The 26,125-nt window shown below is 43.0% G+C and overlaps 1 protein-coding gene across 1 annotated transcript in view; it reads right to left on the reverse strand.

Annotated features, from left to right (window-relative positions):
- The window catches only part of Pygl (glycogen phosphorylase L), a 53,447-nt gene that overhangs the window by 5,885 nt on the left and 21,437 nt on the right, over positions 1–26,125 (reverse strand). Inside the window, exons 5-17 of the mRNA XM_003471926.5 lie at positions 15,543–15,674; positions 12,135–12,246; positions 11,701–11,783; positions 7,794–7,937; positions 7,466–7,558; positions 6,710–6,856; positions 6,258–6,421; positions 5,608–5,722; positions 4,810–4,911; positions 4,536–4,683; positions 4,359–4,417; positions 4,113–4,254; positions 1,913–2,120 (exon numbers count right to left, since the gene is read on the reverse strand). Coding sequence (XP_003471974.2) covers positions 1,913–2,120; positions 4,113–4,254; positions 4,359–4,417; positions 4,536–4,683; positions 4,810–4,911; positions 5,608–5,722; positions 6,258–6,421; positions 6,710–6,856; positions 7,466–7,558; positions 7,794–7,937; positions 11,701–11,783; positions 12,135–12,246; positions 15,543–15,674 — 1,649 coding nt within the window. The remainder of the gene's footprint in view (positions 1–1,912; positions 2,121–4,112; positions 4,255–4,358; positions 4,418–4,535; positions 4,684–4,809; positions 4,912–5,607; positions 5,723–6,257; positions 6,422–6,709; positions 6,857–7,465; positions 7,559–7,793; positions 7,938–11,700; positions 11,784–12,134; positions 12,247–15,542; positions 15,675–26,125) is intronic.

Here is a 26,125-nt window from a genome sequence, read left to right on the forward strand (position 1 = left end):
AGAAGTTTTTCATTTCATTCTCCCATATTACAAGTCTGCCCTCCAGTTCAGATAGTCTGTCCTTAGTTTCTTTCAAGCTGTTATGCCAGTCTTCTATAGACTTCTTAGTATCTTGGTAGTCCCTTTGAACCTGCTTCACGTATTCTATGCTTTCTCTGTTTTCTCCATCAAACAATTCTCCCCTTTTTTTCTGTTCTTCCATTCCACCACCTGTTTTTTCTTGGGTGGTACTTAGCATTTCTCTAACTATTCTGCATACTTCTAGCTTCAGGTCATTGATAACTTCATTCCTGAATTGGTCTATGAGGCTCTCTATATGGTGCCTTATGTGTATTGGTGTGGTGTCTGCTATTGCCTGTTTCTCAGAATTGGGGGCCGAGGAGCCTTTCTTGTTGCTGCCTCTTCCCATGCTGCCTCTTCTTCTCTGTTCCTTATATATGCAAGCTTATATAAGAGGCCCAGCTTCTCTCCCAGTCAGCCACAGCCTGATCGAATTGCGCCAGTTAGTTGTTCCCGCTCACCGCTGCGCACCAGGGAGTTACGGACCAGGCAGCCTACGCGTCTCCCCTCCCGGCCACCGTCAGGCTCTGGGATCTGGGTTGGGACAGCCTACCAGGTCCGCCGGCAGCTTCACGCAGGCCAGGGACTTTTCACCAATCCCGCCTGAGAGGGGGATGTGTGGCTGGAGTCGCCACCGCGCCCTGCTCCCGCAGGACTGCTCGGGCCCAGAAAGTCCTCTGCTGGAGTCAAACTGTGGTAGAGTGTCAGTTTCTCTCACTCACCTCACCACAAGTCAGTGCACACCTCCCTGCCGTTCGCAGATTGCCGTTCTCAGAGCTTCTGCACGTCTCTCCCCTTGCTGAGCCACTGTAGAGGCAGCCAGCCGCCGCGCGGCGGGAAACCCAAATCACGGCTTACAATGGCGCGGTTCCAGCCTCCACACCGAGTCTTTTCTGTTCCTGTTTTAGCACCAGGACTGCATTCCAAGTTGGCTTCTCTCAGCCCAGTTCGTTCCTGAGTCAGCAGAGCATATCTCTACCGCCTTATGTCTCCTTAGTCCGCACCATTCCTGGCTTCTGAGCCGAGTCTTTCAGAGAGCCTCCAGTAGTTGCTGTTATCTGTCCGCCATGTTCTCCCGGAAGTCCCAAGGGTATAGATAATTTTTAATAGACCCTGAAGTATATTTTCTCCCTAAGTTTGATTCAGTCTATGTAACCATAAACACTGAGAGGAGTAGATGTTGGAAACTCTGTGTACACAGAGCAATAGTCTGATCTGCTAGAACACAGCAAGATTAATTTCAAAGCAGTCTTCATGGTTGAAAACAAGCATTTCTTAGGAGACCAGCTGCACCCACAGATTCTTAAACTTTGTGGCTGTGAAGTGTAATTTATTTCTGAGGCTCAAGATTATATTTTATACCCTCCAAATTTTGTTATCTGTGGAGATCCTTTGGGTATTACTCTTCATTTCTTGCCTGAACTGCGATTAATAAACCTATCTAGACATTAAATGAAAAAGAATGTTCCTGAGCGTTTCTTTATGTCCCTCTTTATTCTCTCCCACCTTTGGATCTACTTTTTTGGAATCTTAAAAAGAAGCCTAGACAGTGGTTTAAATTATAGGTCCTGGCTCATCTTTCCATCAGAACTAAGTCACAGATACAGAGAACTGCTCGAGGCTGCAATGGCTCAACAAGTAGCAACTCCTCTGTGTACTGGCACCTAAGCATCCTTTACTTTTACCAGGACTGCTCTGCACCAGGTGGCTTCCCTCACTCCTATGAGAGATGTTCCGCTGTCACATCTCATACGATGCAGCCACCATGGGGCACCTGTGTGGGCAGGAAGCCCTCTGAGACGCACATCCTCCGGGAAGTCACCTGCCCAACACACAGAAATGGCTTTCTCACCCTTTTTTGTCCAACGCAGCCACATCATCTACTCGCATGCCAAAGATGAACAGATTTTCTTCCCCGGCTTCCTCTGCCATTTCCACATTGGCTCCATCCATGGTCCCAATGGTCAGAGCCCCGTTCAGCATGAACTTCATATTGCCTGTACCTGAGGCTTCAGTGCCGGCAGTGGAAATCTGCTCCGACAGGTCTGTGGCTGGGATGACTGTGAGAAAGGCACATTAACATTACTGACTCGGTCTCTGCATCCCCTTGTGCTACATCTGAGCATTTTTCTGGCTGGCCTGTTGTGTTCATGAATATGGGCACATCAAGATTAAAAATTCAAATGGATGCAGGAGGACACTGCTGACTCTCCTTTAAAGTGACAGGCAATCACTTTGTTCATCTGTGAGGAGCTACATAGCTGCCTGCCTATAGGCCTCTTTTCTGGTCTATAAAATTTCAAGAGGGTTGACTTTTGATTCAGGGTTACGGATGTTGCCACTATATTTTCTTCTTCCATTGCGGCTTTCCAGTTTTTGTTGTAGTTTATTTTTACTTCCTCTGCTTTTTTTTTTTTTTTTTTTTTTTGTCTTTTTGAGACAGGGTCTCACTGCAGTTAAGGCTGGCCTTGAGCTCATTTTGTGGTTCAGGCTGGTCTTGACCTTGCGAATGACTCTCCTGTCTCAGCCTCCCAAGTGCTGGGATTACAGGAGCATGCCGGCTTTCTCTGCTTTGTAAAATACACTGCAACTTCTCTTTCTGGGTCCATAAAATTCAGAAGTCTCCCTAGATTCTTTGGGAAGCTGAGGACCCTGGACTGCTATATTCCTAGCGGTCTATACCTCCCCACTTCCACTTTCACCGCAGGGAAAGCCCCACCCCTTAGCATGATTTACACACAAACTAGAGCTGCCATACCCCCGCCCATCGTTTTCATTACAAAGGGGACTAACTCTCTCTTTTGAGTGTTTATTTGTGGATTATATTCATGCTTATTTGCACTACTTAGGGACATGGCCTTTTTTAGGCAGATAGTTCTTAAACAGTAACTTCAGGGGACCTCACAAGAAAATTCCCTTTCTGTCTCAATTTGGGAAGTAGGTGAATACGCAGCTGGCATTTGCATTTGCATATCCGTGGTGCTCTGGCAGCAGGTGATACAGATAAGGGAAGGTGCCAGCAGCTCCCCACCAGCCTGGCCCCATGTGGGAGCTCTGTGTTTGATTCTCAAGGGCCGGTCTGAAGCACAGCTAAGTCAACCTGATGTCTGCTCTTGTTCCCTGTTGTTACGTGAACAAATAGCAGCCCTTCTATGCAGAAGCAGAGGAACATCTGCAGTTTGGGGACCTGCTGTTCTCCTGCAAAACGGGCTGGGAACTGATGACCTTTCCTCCCTTCTTAGAGCCCCACCAAGACCATGCCAAGGCAGCAGGGCAGCCTCTGGCTTTTTTGCCTGCTGGGAGAAAAAAAAAATGCACTTGCAAATGAACTGTTAGGTGTGACTGGAACATACGGTAAATATTTAAATTGAAAATTTATTACCATTAATGCTTCTCAAAATACTGCCCTTGTTTCAAAGTCATCATTCCATCATTCTTGTCACTTTCTGACACGGTTTTGGAAGTTCTTTTTTGTGTCTTTAGTTGCGCTGTCATGACTGCATAAGTGACCTGAATTGATTCAGAGGATTTACCATGCATGGCTGTTTTGACTTGGAGGAGAGCCAGAAGTTGCATAGTCCTAGATTCAGTGAGTAAGGTGATGATGCTGCATCACGCTGGTTTTAGAAGCCTGCTTTTCTACTGGACGGCACTTGGTGTAGCATCCACTGTATTTTTGATAAACCCTTGTAAAGCCCTGAAAGAGGATTTCCAGATCTGCCTCGGAAAATAGCAAAGATGATGGGCTAAGGGTGTTCAAAGCCAGAGGAGTAGTCTGAGTGGGATTAGTGTCTTTTACTGTAATAAGTTTATTACATTTAAGCATCGGCTGTATATTTTGATTGTACATCGTAATTCCATGACACTGGGTCTGAAAATGCCACTTTTATCGTCACCTAGATCATCTTAAAAGCTCCTGCCTTGTTCAGTCCAGGAGAGCCAGCTTCTGTCCTCAGATCCTGTCTCCTCAACAGGCTCAGCCACCTGTTTTCCATGCTGTGCAGTTCCTAGCATTTGCCTCTCTCCTTTGTGGTTTGCAACAAGGACAGTACCTTTTTCAGCAAGGGACACCCTATAGTTCTCCAGGAAGATGACTTTCAACTTGCTGCCAACCACAGGATCATTGTTTACCACCTCTGCCACGGAGGTGATCAGCTTTATGATCATTTTGGCCATGTGATATCCTGGGGCAGCCTTGGGGGAAGAACAGCAGACACTGGTAAGAGCCACCATTGATGAAGCCAAGACAGGGCAAGAGCTCACAGCCCCCAAGAGCCCAGGGAATACGGTCAACTCACTTTGCCACCAATGATTACCGTCCTAGGCACGAATAATTTCTTTGGGTCTTTCTTAATGCCTGAAAAAGATGGAGAAGTGGATGGGATGTGGGCGAGGCTGGCGAGGCTGATGGCACCTGATGCCATCCCCCTTCCCATCACCTCTCTGGTGCCCTGGAGTCTGCGGGGATGACTCACGGTTATACATGGTGATCACATGCAGGCAGTTTAAGAGCTGCCGCTTGTATTCATGAATCCTCTTCACCTGAACGTCAAACATGGAGGATGGGTTGATCTTCACTTTGTACTCCTTCTCCAAGTACTGAGAGAACTTGAGCTTATTCTCCTGTGGAGACAGTGCATGGGGCCAGGGCCCTTCTCACTGAAAAGCTTTTGGTGGTCTGGCTTTCGAAAGTGGAGGAGAAATCCTCAAAGCCAGTGTGTGTGTGGGGGGGTGTCCTGGTGGCCTCACCTGCTTCACTTTGGCCATTTCCCGCAGAAAGACATCATCCCCCAGGAAGCTGTGCAGCTTTGTCAGCTGGCTCAAGTCTTTCACGTAGTCTTCCCCGATTTTCTTTCAATTTAAGAGAAGAGGTGACTTTAATTCAGGAGTGGTAATCACGCCCACTGGAGTTTCCATTGGTAGTAGAGTTCCCATGCTACCCAATACCCAGTTCACAGAACAGGCTCATCCACAGAACAGACTAGAAATTCTGCACGGGAGAACACTTTTACTAGTATGGTAAACACAGTCCAGTGATATTAAGGTATTCAAGTCAGGAAATTTACTTGAAAGGGTGACCCAGAACCATGGTTCCATTAATTATCTGTTTGAACTGGGATGTCTCCATTTACTAATGGGGCTGCCGTCTTCCAGCTGTGGGTCATGTGGATACTGTTAGCCATGACCAGCTACTTAATTTGCAGAAAGCCCTGATTTAAAAATTAAGAATTTCAAGATATCTGCAGCAGAGAAAGAGCCTAAGCAGCATGCAGCTGTGTGTGACAGTGCCAGGCCCACACCATGAAGCCAACCTTGTTGTGGGACAGATTTGTAACTTTGTTTATTTATTTATTTTGATCTTTTTGAGACATGGTCTCACTGTGTGGTTCAGGCTGGCTTTCAACTCACTTTGTAGTCCAGGCTGGACTTGAACTCACAGCAGTCCTCCTGCCTCAGCCTTCTGAAAGCTGGGATTACAGGCATGTGCTGCCATGCCCAGAACATTTACAAACACCAGACCTCCCTTGCCTTTGTACTTCCCCTTACCTCTGCAATGAGCTCCGCCAGCCCTGGGTTGCACAGCAAAAGCCAGCGCCTTGGAGTGATCCCATTGGTTTTATTCTGAAATTTGTCTGGTTCTAGCTCGCTGAAGTCCTTGAATCTGGAGATGGAGGAGATGAATCACTGAAGCTGGCCCAAAAAGCACGTTGGATAAAGTTCAAGAACCAAGTGTAGGCTTAAAAAGAGTCCATAAAGGTGAAGGGAGAGGCTGGCAGCAGCTATGGCTGCCATTCTAAATAGAAATTCATTTGCAATTCAACTACAAGAAAAGCTCCAAATCTAGTCACCCCATCTGACTTCCTGGGACTGACATACATACACCAGGTTTTCTAGCAGAATAGTGTTTTGGTTTCTGTCTTTCTTTCTCTTTGCTTCTAAGTCTAGAATATGTATTGTTCAGGGAGGAAAGTTTCTTTGTTTTTTAAAAAGAAGATTCTTTGTATGGAAGATAATTTTTTCAGTGCTGAGAATCAAATCCAGGGTCTCCGGTGTGCTAGGCAAGTGATTTGCCACCGAGCTACATCTGTGGCCTGCTTTTATACATTTTAAGAGGGCCTTTCCTTTTCCTGAAAGGCAAATTTGCATTTTTGAGCATCTTTCCATTCATGGATGTCTGCCCAGGGTGGGAGACTCACACTTTGGTCTTCACGATGTCTGAGTGGATCTTGGCCACGCCGTTCACAGCGTGGCAGCCTACGATGCAGAGATGGGCCATGTTGACCCTTTTGCCCCCTTCCTCTTCTATCAGAGACATCCTTCTCAGGCGGTCCACATCTTTAGGGAACAAGGCCATGATTCTCTAGCCAAACAGAGAGAAAGACCTTGCTGGTTACTCAGGCTTGATGCGACACTGGGATGCTACTCCAGCTCCAAGCTGAAGCTCTCCCACAGAAAGGGGATGGGTTAGCGCTGAGGAGACGCCAGCCCCATGCCACTTCTTCCCAAAGATGTGTTTAATTAGAGCCCCACTCAGACTTGAGCACTTTTGATGGTATCCAGGATGGAGAGATGCATGGGCGCCAAGTTTGGGAAAAGTATTTTAAGTCCTCATTCCTAAAAGGAGTTAGGACCTCTCTAGGAGACTTACATCCAAATGCTTCTGATTGATTTCATAAATGATCTGTAAGTGTCGAGGCAGCAGCTTCTCCACCAGGTCCACCGGCCAGCGCTCCGACGCTTCTGGGAGCACAGTGTGGTTGGTGTAGGCGAAGGTCTTCTTTGTGATGTCCCATGCCTGCAGGAAGAGGGGTCAGCTGCTTCCTGATGTGCACCCCACCCTGGGCCAAGCACGCCCTCAGCTCTGCTCTGTCTGCTATAAGGTGACTCAATCTGACACTGTGGGTTCCACTAAGTTCCTGGACAGTCTGGGTAATGGGAATGTGGTTTTTTGGGGGAGGTGGGGTTACCTGTAAAACTGATAAAATTTCGTACAGCTTTTTGATAAATCCCCTGTACTATTCCATATGCCTTTCATGAAATATACAAAGATTAGGGAATAAAAACTAACTGTTCTCATCAGACACAAAGTATGTTTAAACTGCTGACTTCCAGAGCTATGTGGACACTTCCAATTAGCTGTTCTCTGGGGTTAGGAAATTTAATTTCAATCCTCTTAGGCTCAGAAATGTGAAACATGATATAATCCTTACTACAGCTCCTGATCTACCTCCAGTATGCATGTATTTAGGGTTCAGTCTTATTCTTGTGAAGCACAAAGAATGAAGCAAAAGGGAAATCAGCAACAGTAACTGGTTTTGAAAATCCAAAAAAGAGCTTTTTTAGCAGTTCCTTAGCCACAGATATGCTGGTGAATGGAAAGAAAAAGAAGCCAAACTTTGCAGACCTTGGACCAGGGTAATTTTTCAATATCCACAAAAATCCTCATCAGCTCGGGGATGGCGAGCGCAGGGTGAGTGTCATTCAGCTGGATGGCCACCTGGGTTGGGAAGAGACATCCATGTCATGGACAGCTCAGGACCTGGCTTCCTTGTCCTCCCACGTGCCCGGAGGAAACACGAAGCAAAAGGCCCTGCTCCTCTGAAACGCTTGGGGCTTGCTGTTCCTCCCCAAGTCTCTCCGCACTGGGAGAGAGGAATAACCTGATGAGAAATCCTGGTCCCTCTGCAGAACCTGGTGCAGAACCTGCCTGCATCCATGAACTGTATACTTGCCTGATCTGGAAAAGCATCAAACACCGTTCCCCTGTTGTCACTGGAGGCAAACTTGGAGGCTTTGAATCGTCGGATGACATCCTGCAAGGTTGCAGCCACCACAAAGTACTCCTGCTTCAGTCTTAGCTCCTTCCCTTCAAAAAACTTCAAACCAGAGATACGGCATGAATGGGGCTCCCATTGTGGGTGGGGCCAAAGCAGGTTGGGCACTTCCTGCCCAGGGGACACAGAGGCTAAGGCCCATGGACAACTGTGGAGGATGGTGTGTTGAACACTTGAGCATCTGTCTGTGTGTTTTCCTGAAACCCCATTCAATGACAGGAAAGGGATTTTAGAAAGATGTAAAAAGACCAGGCAAGGTGAGAGCAACAATGTTTTGAAGGTAAAAAACAGATGGGCGAATGGTCATTGAGCCAGGAGACACAAGAAAGCCATGGAAAAGATCCAAAAGTAACTCAGGTTATACATCAGCGCCTCTGGGCGCAGGGTCTGGCAGTACCATGTATGGAAATAGACATGAGATCACCGGAGAGCCTGCCTAAGGAATTCTTGGTCTCAGACCTCACCTCTGATTCCTGCCGTTAAGCAGTTTCCTTTCCAGCTCAGGCTGAGCCTGGGCTTGCCTTCTCTGGAGACGGTAACCCAGGGGTCTCTGGGGTGAGGGCCAGCAGCTACAGTTGAAGGAGGGGTATCTGCCATCTCTATTAAAAATGTGGACAGCTGAGTGGGGTGGCGTACAGCAATAACTAGCACCCAGGAGGCTAAGGCAGGAGGATTGCTGTGAGTGTGAGGCCACCCTGGATTACAAAGAGTTCAAGGCCAGCCTCAACTGCAGAGGGAAACCTGCCTCAAAAAGATAAAACTATAGAGAGGGGAATGAGTGATGTTTATGTACTGAGTGGTGAGAACCTTGGCTGCCTTCAACCAAGCTTCACAATATGAATTCTACTAGAAGCAATGAATTATGAGTACTAGTTAATCCCAGCAAGACTGCACTGTGCTTCTCAGCAACACTGAAAACTAGAAAGCAATGAAACATATCTGAGTATTCTAGATCCAGGCAAAATACTAGCGTGAGGGAAGAAGGAAGTGTTGTCCAGTCTGAGAGGTTTTCAACACACTGCCCTCACATATGTCCCTTCCCTGGAGGTACTGGCAACGGTTGTGCTGCCAGAAACAGGGTAGCAAACCAAGGAAAAGAGAGACACAGAAGCAGAAAACAGTGACCTTGGGCAGTAGATGAGCACAGAGTCTTCAGAATGATGGGGAAGACGATCCCAAGATGGCAGGGAGACAGCAAATTAAAAGAACCACCAGCTAGTAGAGACTCCGAAGAGGCCCTTCAAAAAGACTGAGTTAAGAAGAATCTGACGTGTTTGAGTAATATTTGGGGGACATTTATACAACTAGAGTAGTATGCATGACAAACTAGCAAAAAGTACCCATAAAAGCAAGCAAGCAAGCAAGCAAGCAAAACAAAGAATTATTAAATCTAGAAAGCCAACCCACCAACTGACCCCAGCCAGCCAGCCAACCAGTCAACCAGCCAACAAACTCATCTTTTTAAGGAGGAAAAAGGTAGTCATTATCCAAGGGCACATCTATGCCCCATCTGCCATCTCTAGCATTACTGTAGTCATAATAATGTGAACACTGATTAAGGATCTAGTGAAAACTATGACAGACGTATGCTGAGGCAGCTGGGAAAGGGAAATACCTGTCTGTGTGGCGAGAGTGGATTTTATTGAGAATGTGAGGCCAAGTCTTATCTTTAACAGTGGGGAGTCAACAAAAGTGCGTGAATGGAAAAGTCACAAAGTAGCAATAACTGTGTGCTATTCGGAAATACGGAGGGAAGTCTTAAGAAAATCCATTAAAAGCAAAGGGATGTGAGTTAGTGGGCCACGGGCCACCATGTTTGTATAATAAGCCTCGTGGGACTGCTTTTCTCTTCACACTATGAGCCTCTGTAAGTTTGATAAACATTAAAAGATGATAGAAAACTGGATTGATACTACCATTGGAAATATATATGTGGCAGATTTAATTCTTTTAACTATCTTTTTGACATTTTGTTCTGGGTTACCCTTTGTGGCTAATGGCCACATGGATCATTGTACGAATTAGCATGAAGTCACTATTCTAAGAATCATAAAGAGTGCTATAAATTCATCTGTAATGAATTTAAACATGTTCGCTGAGCCAGGGAACTTTGAAGGTTCTAGAAATAAAATGATTAAATGTAATCATTTTAAAGAAGTAAAATGATTGGCCTTAGAGTGGGTGGGTTATAAACTAACCTTAAATACAATGTAATTTTTTCCCTTAAGGTATACACACATATACCTTGGGAACCTGGGTAGCCTGGCAATGCCTTAGCTGAGCCTGAAGGATGAGCAGGAATTTGTCAGGTGACTGGAGAGAGCTTGAGTGTTCCCAGAAGGCGAGAGAGAAGACCACAGAGGTGGAAGGACCAGGACCAATCGCCTCACTGTCCCTGTGGGACAAATCAGGACCATACCAATGAGGAGCTTATCAATGATCAGGGGCCTCAGTGTGTCAAGCAGGAGACAGATATCTCGCTGGGAGCAGAGGGAAGACAAGAGCAAGACTCTTGAAGGAGAGAAGCCACAGTCTGTCTGGTCTCGGACTAGGCCAGGCTGAGAAGAGGCAGTAAGTTGTTGCCAAAACAGAAATGACTGTATCAACCCATCCTCAAAAGCCAAAGCGCACCTGATCCTGAGAGCTATTTTACTCTAAAAGCAGCTTTGGATATGTGGCCAATTACTGCAGAAGATTATTTCTGAGTCAAGCCAGGTTTGGTTTCTTACTGAAGACAAGGGGAGGGATTCAAGCCCTTTCCAGGTGCATGGTGCTGTGGGCTGGGTTTGCAGGGCAAAATTTGCCCAGATTTGGAAGCATGCTTACTTTAATCGTGAAATAGCATAACTTTTGGCTTTTGGATTAGAGATTTCTCTAATGTGCTGAAGTCACAACATTCTCCTAACAGGATCGATACTAAATACTGTTAAGTTCTTGAAAATGTTGAGGCAAATTCCACATAATTCCCTTCTAGTCTTAGAGAGGTGGACATCTGGTCTTAAGGGTCATTTACGTCTTTGTCCTCCAGATTGTTCTTTCTTATCATCCTCGTAAAACAGAATACTAATTCGATTGCTTTTGAGGTTACTTTAGAAAAGAATCACTACAGCGTGAAAATGATTTCACCCACAAAGAAACCTAAGTTACACCCACTAATAATGTACATTTAAATCAACTAAGAGTTTACAGCATTCTTCAGGATTCAGTGCCAAGTGTGCTTTTAAAATCAAATGAGAATTTATAGCACTCACTGACAATTCTGTTCCAAGTGTTTTTTTAAAAACTAAGCATAACATTGGCATAGTCACCTATAAGGAAAAAAATTTAAGTTAACCACAAGAGGCAGAAGGGATAGGTGTTTGTTCACAGGTTTGTTTGCTCCAAGAACCATGACCCCCAGCTGGGGACAGAAGGCCAGGAAAAGCCCATCATGCAGGAAGAGGCCAGGCAGGAAACCTCCTTGATTCCTAGCTTTGCAGGTAGAGTTTCTGTCTGGAAAGGAAGTAGTACTTTCCCATTGAACCACTTGGTCATTGGGATCTAGGTTCTGTTCTGAAATTCATCCACAAAGCTTCTCAAATCAGTGGTGAGGTTACTAGTCAAGGCAAAGTACTTATTCTGATTCCTGCACTGTACAAATTTGTGTTCTTCATTTGGTTGGGAGGGGAAATCTAGAAAATTAGGAAGAAACATGGACCTTATTCTGTAAATGAAGGGGAAGAATCCAAACGACCTTTGTGTTTTACAGGATTCCTGGATAGGCTCTTGGGAAATCAGCTGTGTCTATTGTGACTCCATCACTCACATTGTCATTGGGGTACAGCACCCGGGAGATGTTCTCAGCCAGGTTTCGGTCCAGCACGGCCTGAATGTAGTCTCCGACGTTAACTGAGGAGAATGGTAGAGACATAGTGAACAGACCAGCCAGCCCTTGTCGCTGCAAGCCCCACGCTCACACCTGATGTCATGCTGCCCGCCATTCTGGTTCCAAATCTTCCTGGTTCCAAAAAAAATTCACAAACCTTCCAGGAGAGCTTGCAGTGCATGCTCAAGGGCCAGCATGAACCCTGCTTTAAAACCAACTTCCCCACTTGTTCCATAAAACGTTTGTTTCATTGCTGAAGATTTCAGAAACTCAAGGCTTTTTTTTTTTTTTTTCTCAAGCTCAATTCAGTTCTAACCAGCAATCCAAAGGATTAAACACATGCACAGAGAAGCCAGAGTCCATGCTATACTCACAGTCTCTGAGGTTAAAGTCATTTGGTGCCCGGGCAGACCACAGGCGCATGGTGTTGACAGTGTTATTCATGTACCCAGGCACAGGGGTGTCGTAAGGCAGAGCCAGGACCACCTGTGGGGTTAAACAGAAGCAGCTGCTCACGTTTCCCAGGTGTGACAATGGTGGGTCAACAACAGCTGGGAGATCGTGATAGGTTTTGATTCATGGCTCCATCACCAGCCCAAATAGTGTGAGGGGTACAGTAAGAAGAGGGTCACAGGGCTGGAGGGGGAATTAGAGCTTGTGTGGTTCCTCTACCAACTGGGATGCCCTGACTGCTGGTCTATGTAGAGCTTCCATGTTGATTTCCCATGTGCCCCTTGCCCTGATGTAGATGCAGAGGAATGGAACGCCATGGAATCAATTGTAGAGAAAGTTTATCACCCATATCTCAGCTCAAACCATCGCTCTAATAATAAGAAATCTGATGCAAGGGCACAGTGACAACTGTGAATCTGTACCCACCCCAAAGCAGCAATTAGGATAAATTTTATGCAGTTACTCAATGATCTGATTTCCTGTTCCAAAATCAATGGTACAGGAAATTTGATGAAGATAGAACATCACGTATGGTATTTAAAATGCTATGCTAGTTTTTTCGATGTTGTATAAAGAAGAGTTATTTTAGTGACTCCTATAGGGAGCTGCCAAATCAGGTGATAATTAGCTGAGCTGGGTCTAAGACGCAAGCTTTGGAATAATCTAGTTCAATCTTTGTGACAGTTGTTGAAATATAGAGAAGAACAAGAAGACAAACTATGTTTCACAGTGCATTTAAACTTTATGTGAGAAATGACTCATTTCCATTCCCTGCTTCATCAGAGTTGAGTTCTAAGGAAGAAGAGTAACAGTATCACTGAGCTGGAGGGTGCTGGATATTGTCCACTCATTTTGGACACAAGGAGACTGAGGCTGATAGAGAACTGACTTGGCCAAGGTCACAGTTAGTATCAGGACTGAAAGATAAACACCCCACTCTTTTTTGATGTGCTGAATTATAAATCAATGAAGCATGGCATCCTGTATCCATCACCAATAATCAATCATGCTTTCATGATCACTGTGACCATAAACATCATCCTTAATTGTACTATCACTGAGAAATACAGGTCTCTGTAGGTTTTTTTTTTTTTTTTTGTCTTTTTCCTTTTTATCAGTACCAGGGATCGAACTCACAACTGCCTGCTTGCAAGGCAGGCGCTTATGCCACCGAGCTAAATCCCCAGCCCCTCTCTGTAGGTTTTTTAAAGCAAGTTGTAGGTGCCCAGCTACCTCCACTGGGAGAGCATGAGCCTCTTCAAACAAGTTGTGATCAAAAAGGAGGAGCCATTTTCATTGTTTCATCTTCATTTTCAAGATTCAGGCAAGATGTGTGCTTCTGACCCTCAAAGAGTTATTGAAGCAGCCTGAGCAGTGTGCACAGGAGCTGACATCTCCTTTGAGAGAACTTCAGAGAGACCTTTCCCCCTCAGAGCTCACACCCAGGCTGTGTGGTCTCTCCAGGATGCTCCAGCACAGTGAGGACACAGAATGGTGACTTTTTAAGTGGCCAGTCTCCAAGCCCTTTGCCTGGCCGTGTCCCGGAGCAGCAACACACTCCTTCCTGACTTCACACCTGGCACAACCAGCTTGAAGGCCTCCTGTCTCCTCAGGAATTTCCCAAGCGTATCACTTGTACCCTAATTTTGTCAGGTCTCTGATTCCCAGAGGTCCTGAACTGGCACAAGAGAAAAGCGAATAGCTCAGCTTGCTGGCAGCTGCCCCATGCACTGCCGCAGCCTGCTGGACCTCATGCTTTCTGATCTCACTAGCTATGAATGTGGAGCCCATTAGGGCGACAGCCTCCTCCCCTGAAGACCCACATGGCCTGAGTCAGCTCACTGCTATCACCTCTGTCCTGTGATCTAGCTTCCCCAGATACAGAAACACTCTCTGTCTGAATTTTAGGGTACATTATGAAAACATCTGACAGTGCTTTGTAAATATAAGATGGCTCAACAGCGGGACCCAGGGTATAAAGAGAATACTTCCAGATTGACTGTAAACTGCATAATTTTAGACAGATCAGATGCCACAGATGAAAATCTATACAAATACTTGTCAGTTTGATACCATCACACATGTGATTTCTTTCTGGGGATTAGCTCTCCTGATGGTATCTGTGATCAAGCACAATTTGGATTGTGGTCTACTGTTTAACCAAAACAAAATGAAACAAAACAAAACAAAGCAAACAAAACCCCTAAGCAAAACAAGATAGGAACTTTAAAATCACAGTATTAGTCTGCGCCTTAAACCATTATACTTTAATGAGTTATTTTTGCTTACAATCTGTTACTTCATATGCTAAATTAATTCACAATCAGATAGGAAACAATTTTTAAATGTCTTATTTTTCTGAACTGTGAATAATTCTATAAGGATTAGCAAGGATAAAAACCTCAGCAGCTTAAAAGAACCAGCTATAACTTGGATCTTTGCTCTTATAAAGTAAAATGAAGCATTTATTCATGGAGAATAATCCACAAACCAATCCAATCTTAGCCCTCCAATATTAAATTTTACTCCCAATTTTCATATATTAGAACAACATTTAGTTGGTTTTTACCATTTCCTTTAAGTTTCTGAAGGATGTTTAGTGATCAATCTTTCCCAGCCTGAAGCTGTATTTATTAAACAAACATTTCAAGTGCTGCTTCAAGAACTGGGCAGAGTAACCCAGTAGTTACTAAGGATCAGGACGTAAACCGACAACAAAGCTCAAACAGCCCTGGGAATGTCGCTGCTTTGTGGGACAGTAATACACAAATCTAGGAGCAGGATGGGATACCTGCAGGTGAAATAAATATGTTTGTATCAACCCCAGCATTGCTTCTTTGGAAGTGACTTGGCACAAAATAAGACAGTACAGTTTGCATATTTTATGCTATTTTTCTGACTTCACAATGAATAAAAACTGATAATCTTTTAGGTAAATACTACAATATTAAACTATGCCAGAGAAGTTATAAGTGTATGTAAATATGATGAGGAATGATATTTAAATTTATTCCATTTTGGCATTTAAGCTTCTGTAAAACCGGAGCGCTAAGCTTGCCAGGTCTTACAGGACTGACTCTTTGCCGAGAAAGCAGATTGTACCATGACCTTGATAAATCCCTTAACCTTGGGAAAGTCACTTTTCTCCTGGTGTCAGCCTCCTTTTTTCCAGAATGAATGGAATCCATCAAGAGGAGTCATGGGTGTATTTATAAAAATATACTCTATTACTCAGCACACAAAGTACTCCTCTCAGTACCTCAAGCCCATTGCGCTGCACACTCCATTTCAGGAGCACACAAATGCTCCTTGTGAAGATGCCTGAATACCTGGGTGTCGAGCCACTTGGCCCCCGTCGGGGTGTGCTCTACTCTTCCGTAGAAGTGCACGGGCAGCATGAATTCAGGGCGGGCCTTCTCCCATGGGTTTCCATGCCTGAGCCAATCATCTGCCTCTTCCACCTGCAAAAAGGACACAGCTTAGAATGTGGTTTTCAGGAGGTTTGGACCCAGCCCTTTAGTCATGCCACAGCAGAAAACATCTGTAGCTGAAACAACTCAAGAACGTAGTCTGAGAGAGAAATGTTTAGGTTTTATCATGGCCAGTTCACCTTAAATTAACAACAGTACGTGCTAATACTGCCCTAAGTCTTTATGTGCATTACTGTACAGTATTTTAGTCTTTTATAGTCTCCTGTAGGAACTCTATAGGAGGGAACTATGGCTTTCCCCTTGCAGAAATGAGGCAACTATAACTCTTCAAGGTCACACAGTTAGGAAATGGTAGAGTTAAGTTCTGCCTGCAGACCTGTGTGTTCCAGAGTCTGCGTCTTGAAATCTGTGAATCCAGATGAACAGCTTGAGCTCGGCCAGGAGGTCCTTCAGGGATGTTTATCACTGGATACAAGGGCCAGCCCTACATGACAGTTTCCACTGAGATTCCTGTGCTGACAATATACAGAATCAGGTAGGAATGCTACTTACAGAGTACTACCTCAATCAATCTGACAAGCACAGGATAGCATAACATCCCGTAGTCTCTGTTTAATCTTATATAAATTCAGTTTGACAATGAACTATATGTAATGGTTGATTCTGAAAATGACATATAGTAAAAGGCAAAAAATTTATTTTATTGACATTATCAATATTTTTCCCAAGTATTTATGTTCCTCTATTACAAAACATTTCTTATAAATAATTTAAAACCATAGATTCTACTTAGGGTACCCTGGATGTCAAATGAATTTTGGTTTATAAAACCAAAACACCAAAACAACAAGAAGAACAATTTTTAAAAATCCACATTTTGGAAGGATAAAGTTTTAAAATAAGTGCTATATGTTCTTAGTGAAACTTAAAAATATCACATAAATTTTAAAAATCAGAATTGTACCCTGCAAAAAAGGGGAGATGATAAAGTTTCCTTGTTAATGAAGTCACTCCAAGTATTGGTTATTTCACTTGCTTATTTCTGGCCATCACCTCTTAGAAAACTACTTTATCTGAGAAGGTTTTGCTTAGGAATTAATGCACAATGCGGGACACCTCAAGACCATATCAGCATGAGCCCAATACCAGCCCAGGCACCATGCAAAGAGACAGAGACAAACACTGCTGCAGTCTTTTGGAGTCTTAGGCAAAACATGCACACCCACAGGCAGACAAACAAATAGGCTCACTTATTCCAACAGAACATATCAAGAAGGCCAGTAACTGCCAGCACAGTGATGCATGAGAAGGGGACTCACAGGCAGAAGATCCAGGACTTTGAGACCTGCAGGAGGCAGGAGGAGAGAGAGGGGAAAGAGAAATCTTGGGGTAGGGCAGAGGTGGACTTGAGCTAATCAGCTAGTAGCATCTTTCTAAAATGCAGATGGTCGGCAGGTGTAGGAGAAATCCAGTACTCTTAACAATCTTTAGGGCTCCTAATGCTGCAGGTCCTTAGTCTATGCAAAAAGCAACCAGGATGACACAGCCAGAGACCACCAGGGCTACAGAGGTCGTTCACTGGTTACTCATTAAAAGCATGGTCAGTATGGTAAGATGCCAAGGTAAGAGACCCACGGAGACGTTCAGCTATGCCTAGAAGTCTCCACTGTCCTAAACCTAGGGCCTCCTTGGGTTCCAGCAGAGCCTCATAGGACTCAGGATGCTCAAGTAGAAACCACGACAGAATGTCCACGGAGAAGCCACAGAGACAGAATGTCCTCCAGTCACGATGACTGAGCCAGATCTGTGACTCCAGGACTGAGGTAATGATTAACCAGACCCCAGCCCACAACAGCACCCTGTAAAATTGGCCTCTATTCTTCTGTGAACATGCCAGTCTGAGTCACCTCTTCAGATCTGTGTGCCCTTGAAACCAAAGCCCCTTTCTGATTTTCTTGTTAGGGAGCCAGCTGGATCTTTGGAGCTGCACCTGCCCTCCATCATACCAAGTACAGCTTTGCCCTGCAAATTTGTGCCCAGTGCCTCTGTTCCATTTCCTATGATCACTGAAGCATGGACCTGTGCTGGCTAGTGATGAGGAGCTACAAGATGATATAAAGTCAGTTAGCTAACTTATGCATGGAATTTTAAATTAAACGTATGCTATTCCTACAGAGACCAAAAAGTAAAATACAATTTTAACAACACCTAAGGTTTCCATCTAAAAAGAACCTCGGACAGTCCATTAACTTGTGTTAATAGTGGGGAGCCCTCCAGCAGATGATTGATGTTATCAACAAAAGAACAGAATGTGCTGATTTAGAAATCCTTTATACTGTGCTCAAACTGGGCAGGTTCGGTCTGTGTCAACAATGCTTCCTGTCACATGTGTGCTCACTGTGGGTTGGCAACTTCCCGAAGGGTTGCAGAAGGCAGAAGGTGGATGAGGCAGGAACAGTTTTCCCCTGTGCCACAGCAGGTGCCATCCTTCCTGCTGAGAAAGGCTGCAGGGTCACGCTCCACTCACTGGAGGTGCTTTCAGCTGAGGGTCACTGGATGGCCCCTCCCAACTCCTGCAGAAGTCCAAGTGGAGTTCCCTCTTCTATGGGCATACCTTTTTATGGGCAGAGGTGAGGAGGGTGCTTGAAAAGCAGAATTTTTAAAATTAATACTTACTAACTATACAAATTAATTAGCACCATGTGACATTTCCATACACGTGTATGGGCTGTGCACTGATCATATTCGCCCTCCCTCTGCCCTGTCTCACTCTCCCCATCTCCCTCCCCAACCCAGGGTACAATCTTAAGCCACAAAGGATTGGTCAGCTGTTCAGTCTTCTTGCTCTTAAAGGTTGGCTCAGTTTTTCCCTCCCAAATAATGGTTTGTTCTAATTTCATGGAGCTGACAAATTCTGTAGCAGACCCTCTTTACTTGCTGATCTTTATTCTGAGTCTTGCCATCGTTGAAGACTCAGTGACTAATACCTGCAAATGTACAAGGCTCATTTTTAAGGCAGATTGTAAAGCAAGGGTTTGATAGGTACAAGTCCAGCCCAGCCAATGTGAGGAGAAAGGCTGCCTCAGCCTAAGCCATGGAAGCCGTGGGCTGTGGATAAACCTCTCGCCTTGCTTGCTCCCCAGGGAGTGCTCAGGACATTTAGAATCCCATGTAGAAGATGATCCCTGAATGCACCAAGTGCTGAGTCATGTGGGGAGTGCAGGGGGCTGTCACCTCTGCTCAGACCACCAGCAAGGGTGACTTCAGAGCAGAAGAGCCAACCCAGGTCGGGGTGACACTGGATTTAGTGTCTCCCTGGAGGAATTACTCCACAGACTCTGAAGCCCAGCCAATGGGAATGCACTGGAGAAAGAAATCTTTATAAGGTTTATTTGTTGACTTCCTCTTAATATTTTTTATACAACAATAGTTCAAAGATCAATGAAATTATTAAACATTCTGGAGTTAAGTGAGCACCCCGCAGTGTACTTTCAAAGGCCAAAAGTAGGTAGCAGGCATCACCAGGTCAGAACATGTCAAAATGCTAGTCACACTGAAAATCTCTGCAGAGCTGGGCTCCCAGCAGTGAACTCTGGGTCACTTGGCTGGGGGAAGGGAACCAATTCTTTCATTTCTACGACTTCTTTTAGTATAAAATGTATATTTCTTATGGAATGTGAAATACGTAGAAGAGTAAATACAAGGTAGTAAAAGTCATCCACAATCTGGTGTTCCAAAGTTAGTTAATACTGAAACTAATGTATTTTCTTCTAGTACTTTTTATCTTCCTGGACTCCTCAGGATGAAGTCTTATTATTCATACACTTTTATATCCTTACTTTTCATCCAATGTAAACAACCTCCTGTTTCACTAACGTTAACTAAAAATGTAATAGTGGCCTGCATCCGCCTCCCCGGGTGTCTGGAGGATTGTGGATTTCTCAGCAAGCAGGCGAGCATCACCCGTTCCAGAGGCCCCGTGGCCTGCGGTAAGTGCCCAGTGCACTCTGCCCCAAGCCCAGACTGTTCCGGACCCCCAAGCCTTCTGGGTGCAGTGAAGTGGCTAAGTGGGCCCCAGGCGCCTACATCCGCCTCCCCATTCCGGCTGTGCTCCGAGAACTGTGGAGTTTCCAGCAAGCAGGCGGGCGCAGTGTCCCTGGAGCCCAGCTTATCTGGAACTACGGAATTCTAAACAGGCAGAAGAGGGCCACTGGTTCTAGAGGCCCAGCGGCCTGGGGGAACTGGGTGCCAGAGTCCCAGGAGCTGGGACCATAGAAGTGGATTTCCAACAGATCCTGAGGAAGCTTTCGAATAACACTTGAAACACAGAAATATAGGAAAATGACAAAACGAAAGACCAAATTACAACATCAAACCTCCAGCCCATCTCAAGAAACCCTAGGAGCAATGTATATAGAAGAAAATATATGCCACACACCTCAAATATCGGACACAATAGCTCCTGAAATAAATAAGCAATTCCAGGAAGAATTCAAACTTGAAATAATCTCCCAGGTAAAAGAAGAAATGATAAAAGAAATGAAAGAGATTCTGAATATATCTAAAGAAAACACAGTTAAAAAATTGGAGGAACTAAACAAAAAGATAGAATCTCTAGATGAGCAATATAAGAAACAAACAGAACACATAAAGCAGATGCACAGAGATATACAGGAAATCAAAAAACTTCACTAAAAGCTGTAAAAACTGCCTCAATGAAAGTGAAGATAGAATTTCAGACCTTGAAGACAGGATTGCAGCTAGTGAACAGGAAAGGAAAGATCTTTTAAAAATAACTAGGAATCAGGAAATAACAATTCAACAACTGCAAGATGATGCAAAGAAAAATAACATAAGATTGATAGGGATTAATGAAAAAGAAGGGGGTAACATAAAGGATGTCAAGAGGATATTTAGAGAAGTAATAGCTGAAAATTTCCCAAGCATGAGCTCAGACACCGACATCAGGTTCAGTGAAGCCTATAGAACTCCAAATAGTCATAACCAAAATAAAACTACACCCAGACATATAATAATCACCATCCCAGAAATCCAACACAAGAATAGATTATTAAAAGCTGTCAGAGAGAAAAGACAGATCACTTATAAAGGAAAAACTATCAGAATCACAGCAGACTTCTCAACACAAACAATAAAGTCAAGAAGAGCATGGAGTGAAGTATTCCAGATCCTAAAGCAAAATGATTTCCAACCTAGACTGATGTACCCTGCAAAACTATCATTCAAAATTAATGGTGAAATACAATACTTCCATGACAAAAAACAGCTGAAGAACTTCATGAACACCAAGCCAACCCTGCAAAAAATATTGAGAGACAGTTTAGATACACAAAGGAAAAAACCACTAAGCAAAGCAGATAATTAAACAGAACAGAAAGATAAAGATGCAACAGCAGAGAGATTACATGTCAACAATAAACCAGCATATAACAGTTATAACCATTAATGTAAATGGTCTCAATGCACCAATCAAAAGAAACAGACTAGCAGAATGGATCAAGAAACAAAATCCAACCATATGCTGTTTACAGGAAACCCATCTAACCCAGAAGGATACTCACAGACTGAAAGTCAAAGGATTGAAAACAATACTTCACACAATAGGAATCCAAAAAAAAGCAGCAGTAGCCATTCTGTTTGCAGACAATGTGAACTTTAAACCAACCATGATCATAAAGGACAAAGAAGGTCACTACATACTCGTTAGGGGAAAACTCCAAGAGGAAGAGATAACTATCTTAAATATATACGCACCAAACTCCAGAGCACCCAGTTATATAAAACAACTATTAACAGAAATGAAAACTCAAATTATCAGTAACACAATTGTAACAGGAGACCTTAATACGCCATTGACACCAAGGGACAGATCAACCAGACAGAAAATGAGCAAAGAAATAACAGAACTGAATCACACCTGTGAACAAATGGACTTGATAGATATACAGAATGTTCCATCCAACAACATCAGAATACACATTCTTCGCAGTACATGGGTCATTCCCTAAAATAGACCATATATTAGCTCACAGAACATATTTAAACAAATGCAAAAGAGTTGAAATCATCCCTTGCATGCTATCGGATCATAGCACTTTGAAATTTGAAATTAATGATAAAAGATACTGCAAAAATCCCACAAACACATGGAAATTGAATAATACACTCTTGAGTAATCAGTGGGTCACAGAAGAAATTAAAGAAGAAATTAAACAATACCTACAAGAAAATGAAAATGCAGATATAACTTACCGGAATCTGTGGGATGCAATGAAAGCCATCCTCAGAGGAAAATTTATTGCAATGAGTTCCCACATCAGGAAAAAAGAACGAATACAAATAAATAACCTGATGCTACACCTCAAACAGCTAGAAAAAGAAGAGCAAGCCAAGCCCAAAGCCAAAAGAAGAGAGTAAATTATAAAAATCAGAGCAGAAATCAATGCAATAGAGACTAAGAAAACAATCCAAAGAATCAACGAATCAAAGAGTTGGTTCTTTGAAAGAATAAATAAAATCGGTAAGCCCCTAGCCAACCTTATTTTAAAAAGGGAAGAAAAAGCTCAAATTCATGCAATAAGAAATAAAAAAGGTGAAATCACTACAGACTCTACAGTAATACAGAAGATCATCAACACCTATTTCGAAAACCTCTGCTCTCAAAAGTTTGATAACACAGAAGAAGTAGACAGATTCCTAGAAACATATGAAGTACCAAAGCTAGATCAAGAGCATGTAAAACTGCTGAATAACCCAATCTCTATTTGTGGGGGATGAGGTGTCACTTTGTAGGCCCAACCCCCTCTAACCTGCAATTTACAATAGCCGCCCTGGTATGCGAGAAGGAGGTAGAATAGGAATGCCTGTTCTCAGTGAGCCCCTCACCCTCTGGAATCCATACTGTGAGCTGGCTTTGTTTTGCAGAAGTCTTGAGGAAGTGGCTGGCCACCCTTTGTGACACTAACAGCAGACAAATTAACAACATTCTTGAGCTAATGAATTTCTTCCTGGGCTAGAGAAGTTATGAGAACTGGTTGTGATTATTTACTTCACTTAGATAGCTTTAGAATAAACATTGTAGTCTGTCACGTTGTAGCTTGCCACAAAGAATGCCTTTTCACTACTTAATTATCTGGGCTCTGTGAACTGATCGGGTTTACTATATATGAATCCTAAAATAAAGATTGTGCGTGCAGTGCAGTGTAACGCGGTACAGACAGCAAAGGTGTCTCTCCTGTCTTTCTTTTCCAAGCACTGTACCCCCCGTGTCCCGACAAGGCGTGCGTGTGTGTTTACCTTGCCCGGAGTTCAGAGTGCCCTAGACACTCACGACAAGTGGCGCTGTTATTAAACCTTATATCTTAGAGGTGCCAGTTTCTATTTTAGGAAGAGATATATTAGAACAATGGGGAGCTTATATACATTTTTAATATTTTGCATGTTTCTACAGCTTAGGGAAATGAATCCTTTAAAGCTTAATTGGAAAAATGATGACCCAATTTGGATAGATCAGTGGCCTTTGACTACTCAAAAGTTACAGGCAGCGCAGGAATTGATTGATCAACAACTTGCTCTACATCACATAGAACCATCCACATCTCCTTGGAATTCTCCAATATTTGTGATAAAAAAAAAATCAGGCAAGTGGAGACTTTTAACGGACTTACGTGCTGTAAATTCATCCTTATTTCAAATGGGAGCCCTTCAGCCCGGCATTCCTTTACCCTCAGCGCTCCCTGCTGGTTGGTTTGTATATGTTATAGATTTACAAGATTGTTTTTTTAACATCCCATTACATCCAGAAGATAAAAAACGGTTTGCTTTTTCAATTCCTCAAACAAACTATCAAAGACCTTATCAAAGATATTTTAAAAACTTTACCTCAATATTTTTCTCCGTTTGGACTTGTAATAGCACAGGATAAAATTCAAAAGGAAGAAGTTAGTCATTATTTGGGATATATTCTTACTAGACAAAAGGTGATTCCACAAAAAATGTCTATTAGGAGAGATAAGTTATCCACTTTAAATGATTTTCAAAAATTATTAGGGGATATTAATTGGCTTCGTCCCACACTAGGTATCCCTACCCATGCATTACAACATTTGTTTGCTACTCTACAGGGCTCTTCAGATCCATCCAGCCCTCGTTCTTTAACAGCAAAAGCAGAGCAAGAATTACAGTTTGTAGAACAACGAATTAAGGATGCATTTTTAATTAGGATTGATCCTAAATTGCCTCTAACTTTATATATTATTAATACTTTTCAATATCCCTCTGCAGTTTTAGGTCAAAATGCTATGCCAGTAGAATGGGTATTCACTAAAACTAAGCAATCTAAAAATGTTATGCCTTATATTGACATGGTTGCAGCTTTAATTATGAATGGTAGAGCTCGTTCTATAACTTTGATAGGAGAAGATATAAACAATATAGTTATCCCTTTAACTAAGGAACAATGGGAATATTTGTTGTCAATTACTAAAACCTTACAAATTGCTTTAGCAGATTTCATGGGAACTTTTTCATATCATTTTCCTAAAAGTAAATTATGGGATTTTTTTAGACGTCAACAATTTGTGGTTAATACCTTATTAGCTGTACAGCCAATTCCACAAGCTTTGACTATATTTACAGATGGATCTAAAAATAAAGCTGCATATTTGACTCAAAAATCTTACTGGGTACGTCAGACAAATTTTAACTCTGTACAACAAAATGAACTTTTTGCTATATTGCAAGTGTTTTTAGATTTTCATAACCAACCTATTAATATTATAGCCGATTCGGCCTATTCTGTTGGAGTAGTGACAAATATCTATTCAGCTGTGTTATATTCTAATAAGCCTGCTTTATTGTCTTTATTTCAAAATTTACAAATACATGTTCAAAAAAGAAATCATTCTTATTTTATTACTCATTTACGTTCTCATTCTCAGTTACCCGGACCATTAGTATCAGGTAACAATGCAGTGGATTCCTTAGTTATGTTCACTACACCCGTTGAAGAACATCAATTTAATCATGCGAATGCAGGACATTTGCATCTTAAATATAAGATACCTTTTACAAAAGCTAAACAAATTGTAAAAGCCTGCCCTATTTGTAGACCATTACATTTAAGAATTATTCCCACAGGTGTCAACCCTCGAGGAACTCAACCTAATGAGTTATGGCAAATGGATATTACACATGTACCTTCTTTTGGTCGGCTTTCTTATGTACATGTAGTTATTGATACATATTCTTCATTTCTATGGGCTACTGCTCAACAGGGAGAATCCACTAAAAATGTTATTGTACATTTATTGGAGACTTTTGCAGTTATGGGAATTCCTTCTAAAATCAAAACAGATAATGGACCTGCTTATACTAGCAGAACATTTAAACAATTTTGTGATCTCCATAATATTATTCATATTACAGGGATTGAATATAACCCCCAGGGTCAAGCTATTGTTGAAAGAGCACATGGCACTCTTAAGTTGCAAATTAAAAAATTAAAAAGGAGGAGTCAGGAGGATATTCAGATACCAATACTGTTTAAATTGCAAAACAGTCCAAAAACATTACTGCATCAAGCATTGTTTATTTTAAATTTTCTCAATTTACCACAAGGTGAAATATTAACAAGAGCTGAAAAACATTTCGAACAGCAACAACAGCCTTTTGTGATTAATGAACCTATTTGGACTAAAACAGCTCCAGAGGCTGAATGGGAGAAGGGCACACTGCTCTATAAGGGGAAAGGTTTTGGTTATATCTCCACAGAAAATGGAATTCAGCAGTGGGTCCCTGGACGATGGATCAGGATCCGCGCCTCCAGACCCTGTTCGCCAGCCCCGGAGACAACTCCCCAAGGAACCGGAACCGTGCCTTCAGAAGCGAGCCCGAAACCAGCTAGAGGCTGAAGATGCTGAGCTTGTTCCTATCGCAGCCATGGCCAGATTACAGCTAAGAAAATCCCGCCGCTCACAGCGACCAAATTTAAATCCCCTCCCTACATGGGGACAATTAAAGAAATTGACCATAGAAGGGCAACGGCTTGTCCTTCAAGCAGGAAAGCCTTTAAACCCTGAAAACTTGTTTTTAGCTTTATGTGCCTTGCTCACTGTTGCTTCGGGGACTGAGGTACCTCCGCATTCGTACTGGGCATATATTCCAAACCCCCCTTTATTAGAACCTGTAAAATGGGGAACTAGTGATATTTTACTTTATACCACACCTAGAGAAATTTTGTCAGCACCGTGGGCTGATTTAACCCCCCACAATCAAGATGATGGGACATTATTCAATTTTACTTATTATGGTAATCAAAGGCCTATTTGCATTGGGGAACCGCCTTGCATCCCTCTGGGATGGCAGTATTGGATTCAACATGGAATAAAAGCAGGCAACAAAAGAACAAGGCTTCAAGCCTTGGCTGCTCAAACCTTTAATGTTACCTGGAGAAATTTAAC

This window comes from Cavia porcellus, unplaced genomic scaffold, assembly GCF_034190915.1.
Source record: "Cavia porcellus strain 051 isolate PalLab524CR breed Dunkin Hartley unplaced genomic scaffold, mCavPor4.1 scaffold_1, whole genome shotgun sequence".
In the NCBI taxonomy this organism is placed as follows: Eukaryota; Metazoa; Chordata; class Mammalia; order Rodentia; family Caviidae; genus Cavia; species Cavia porcellus.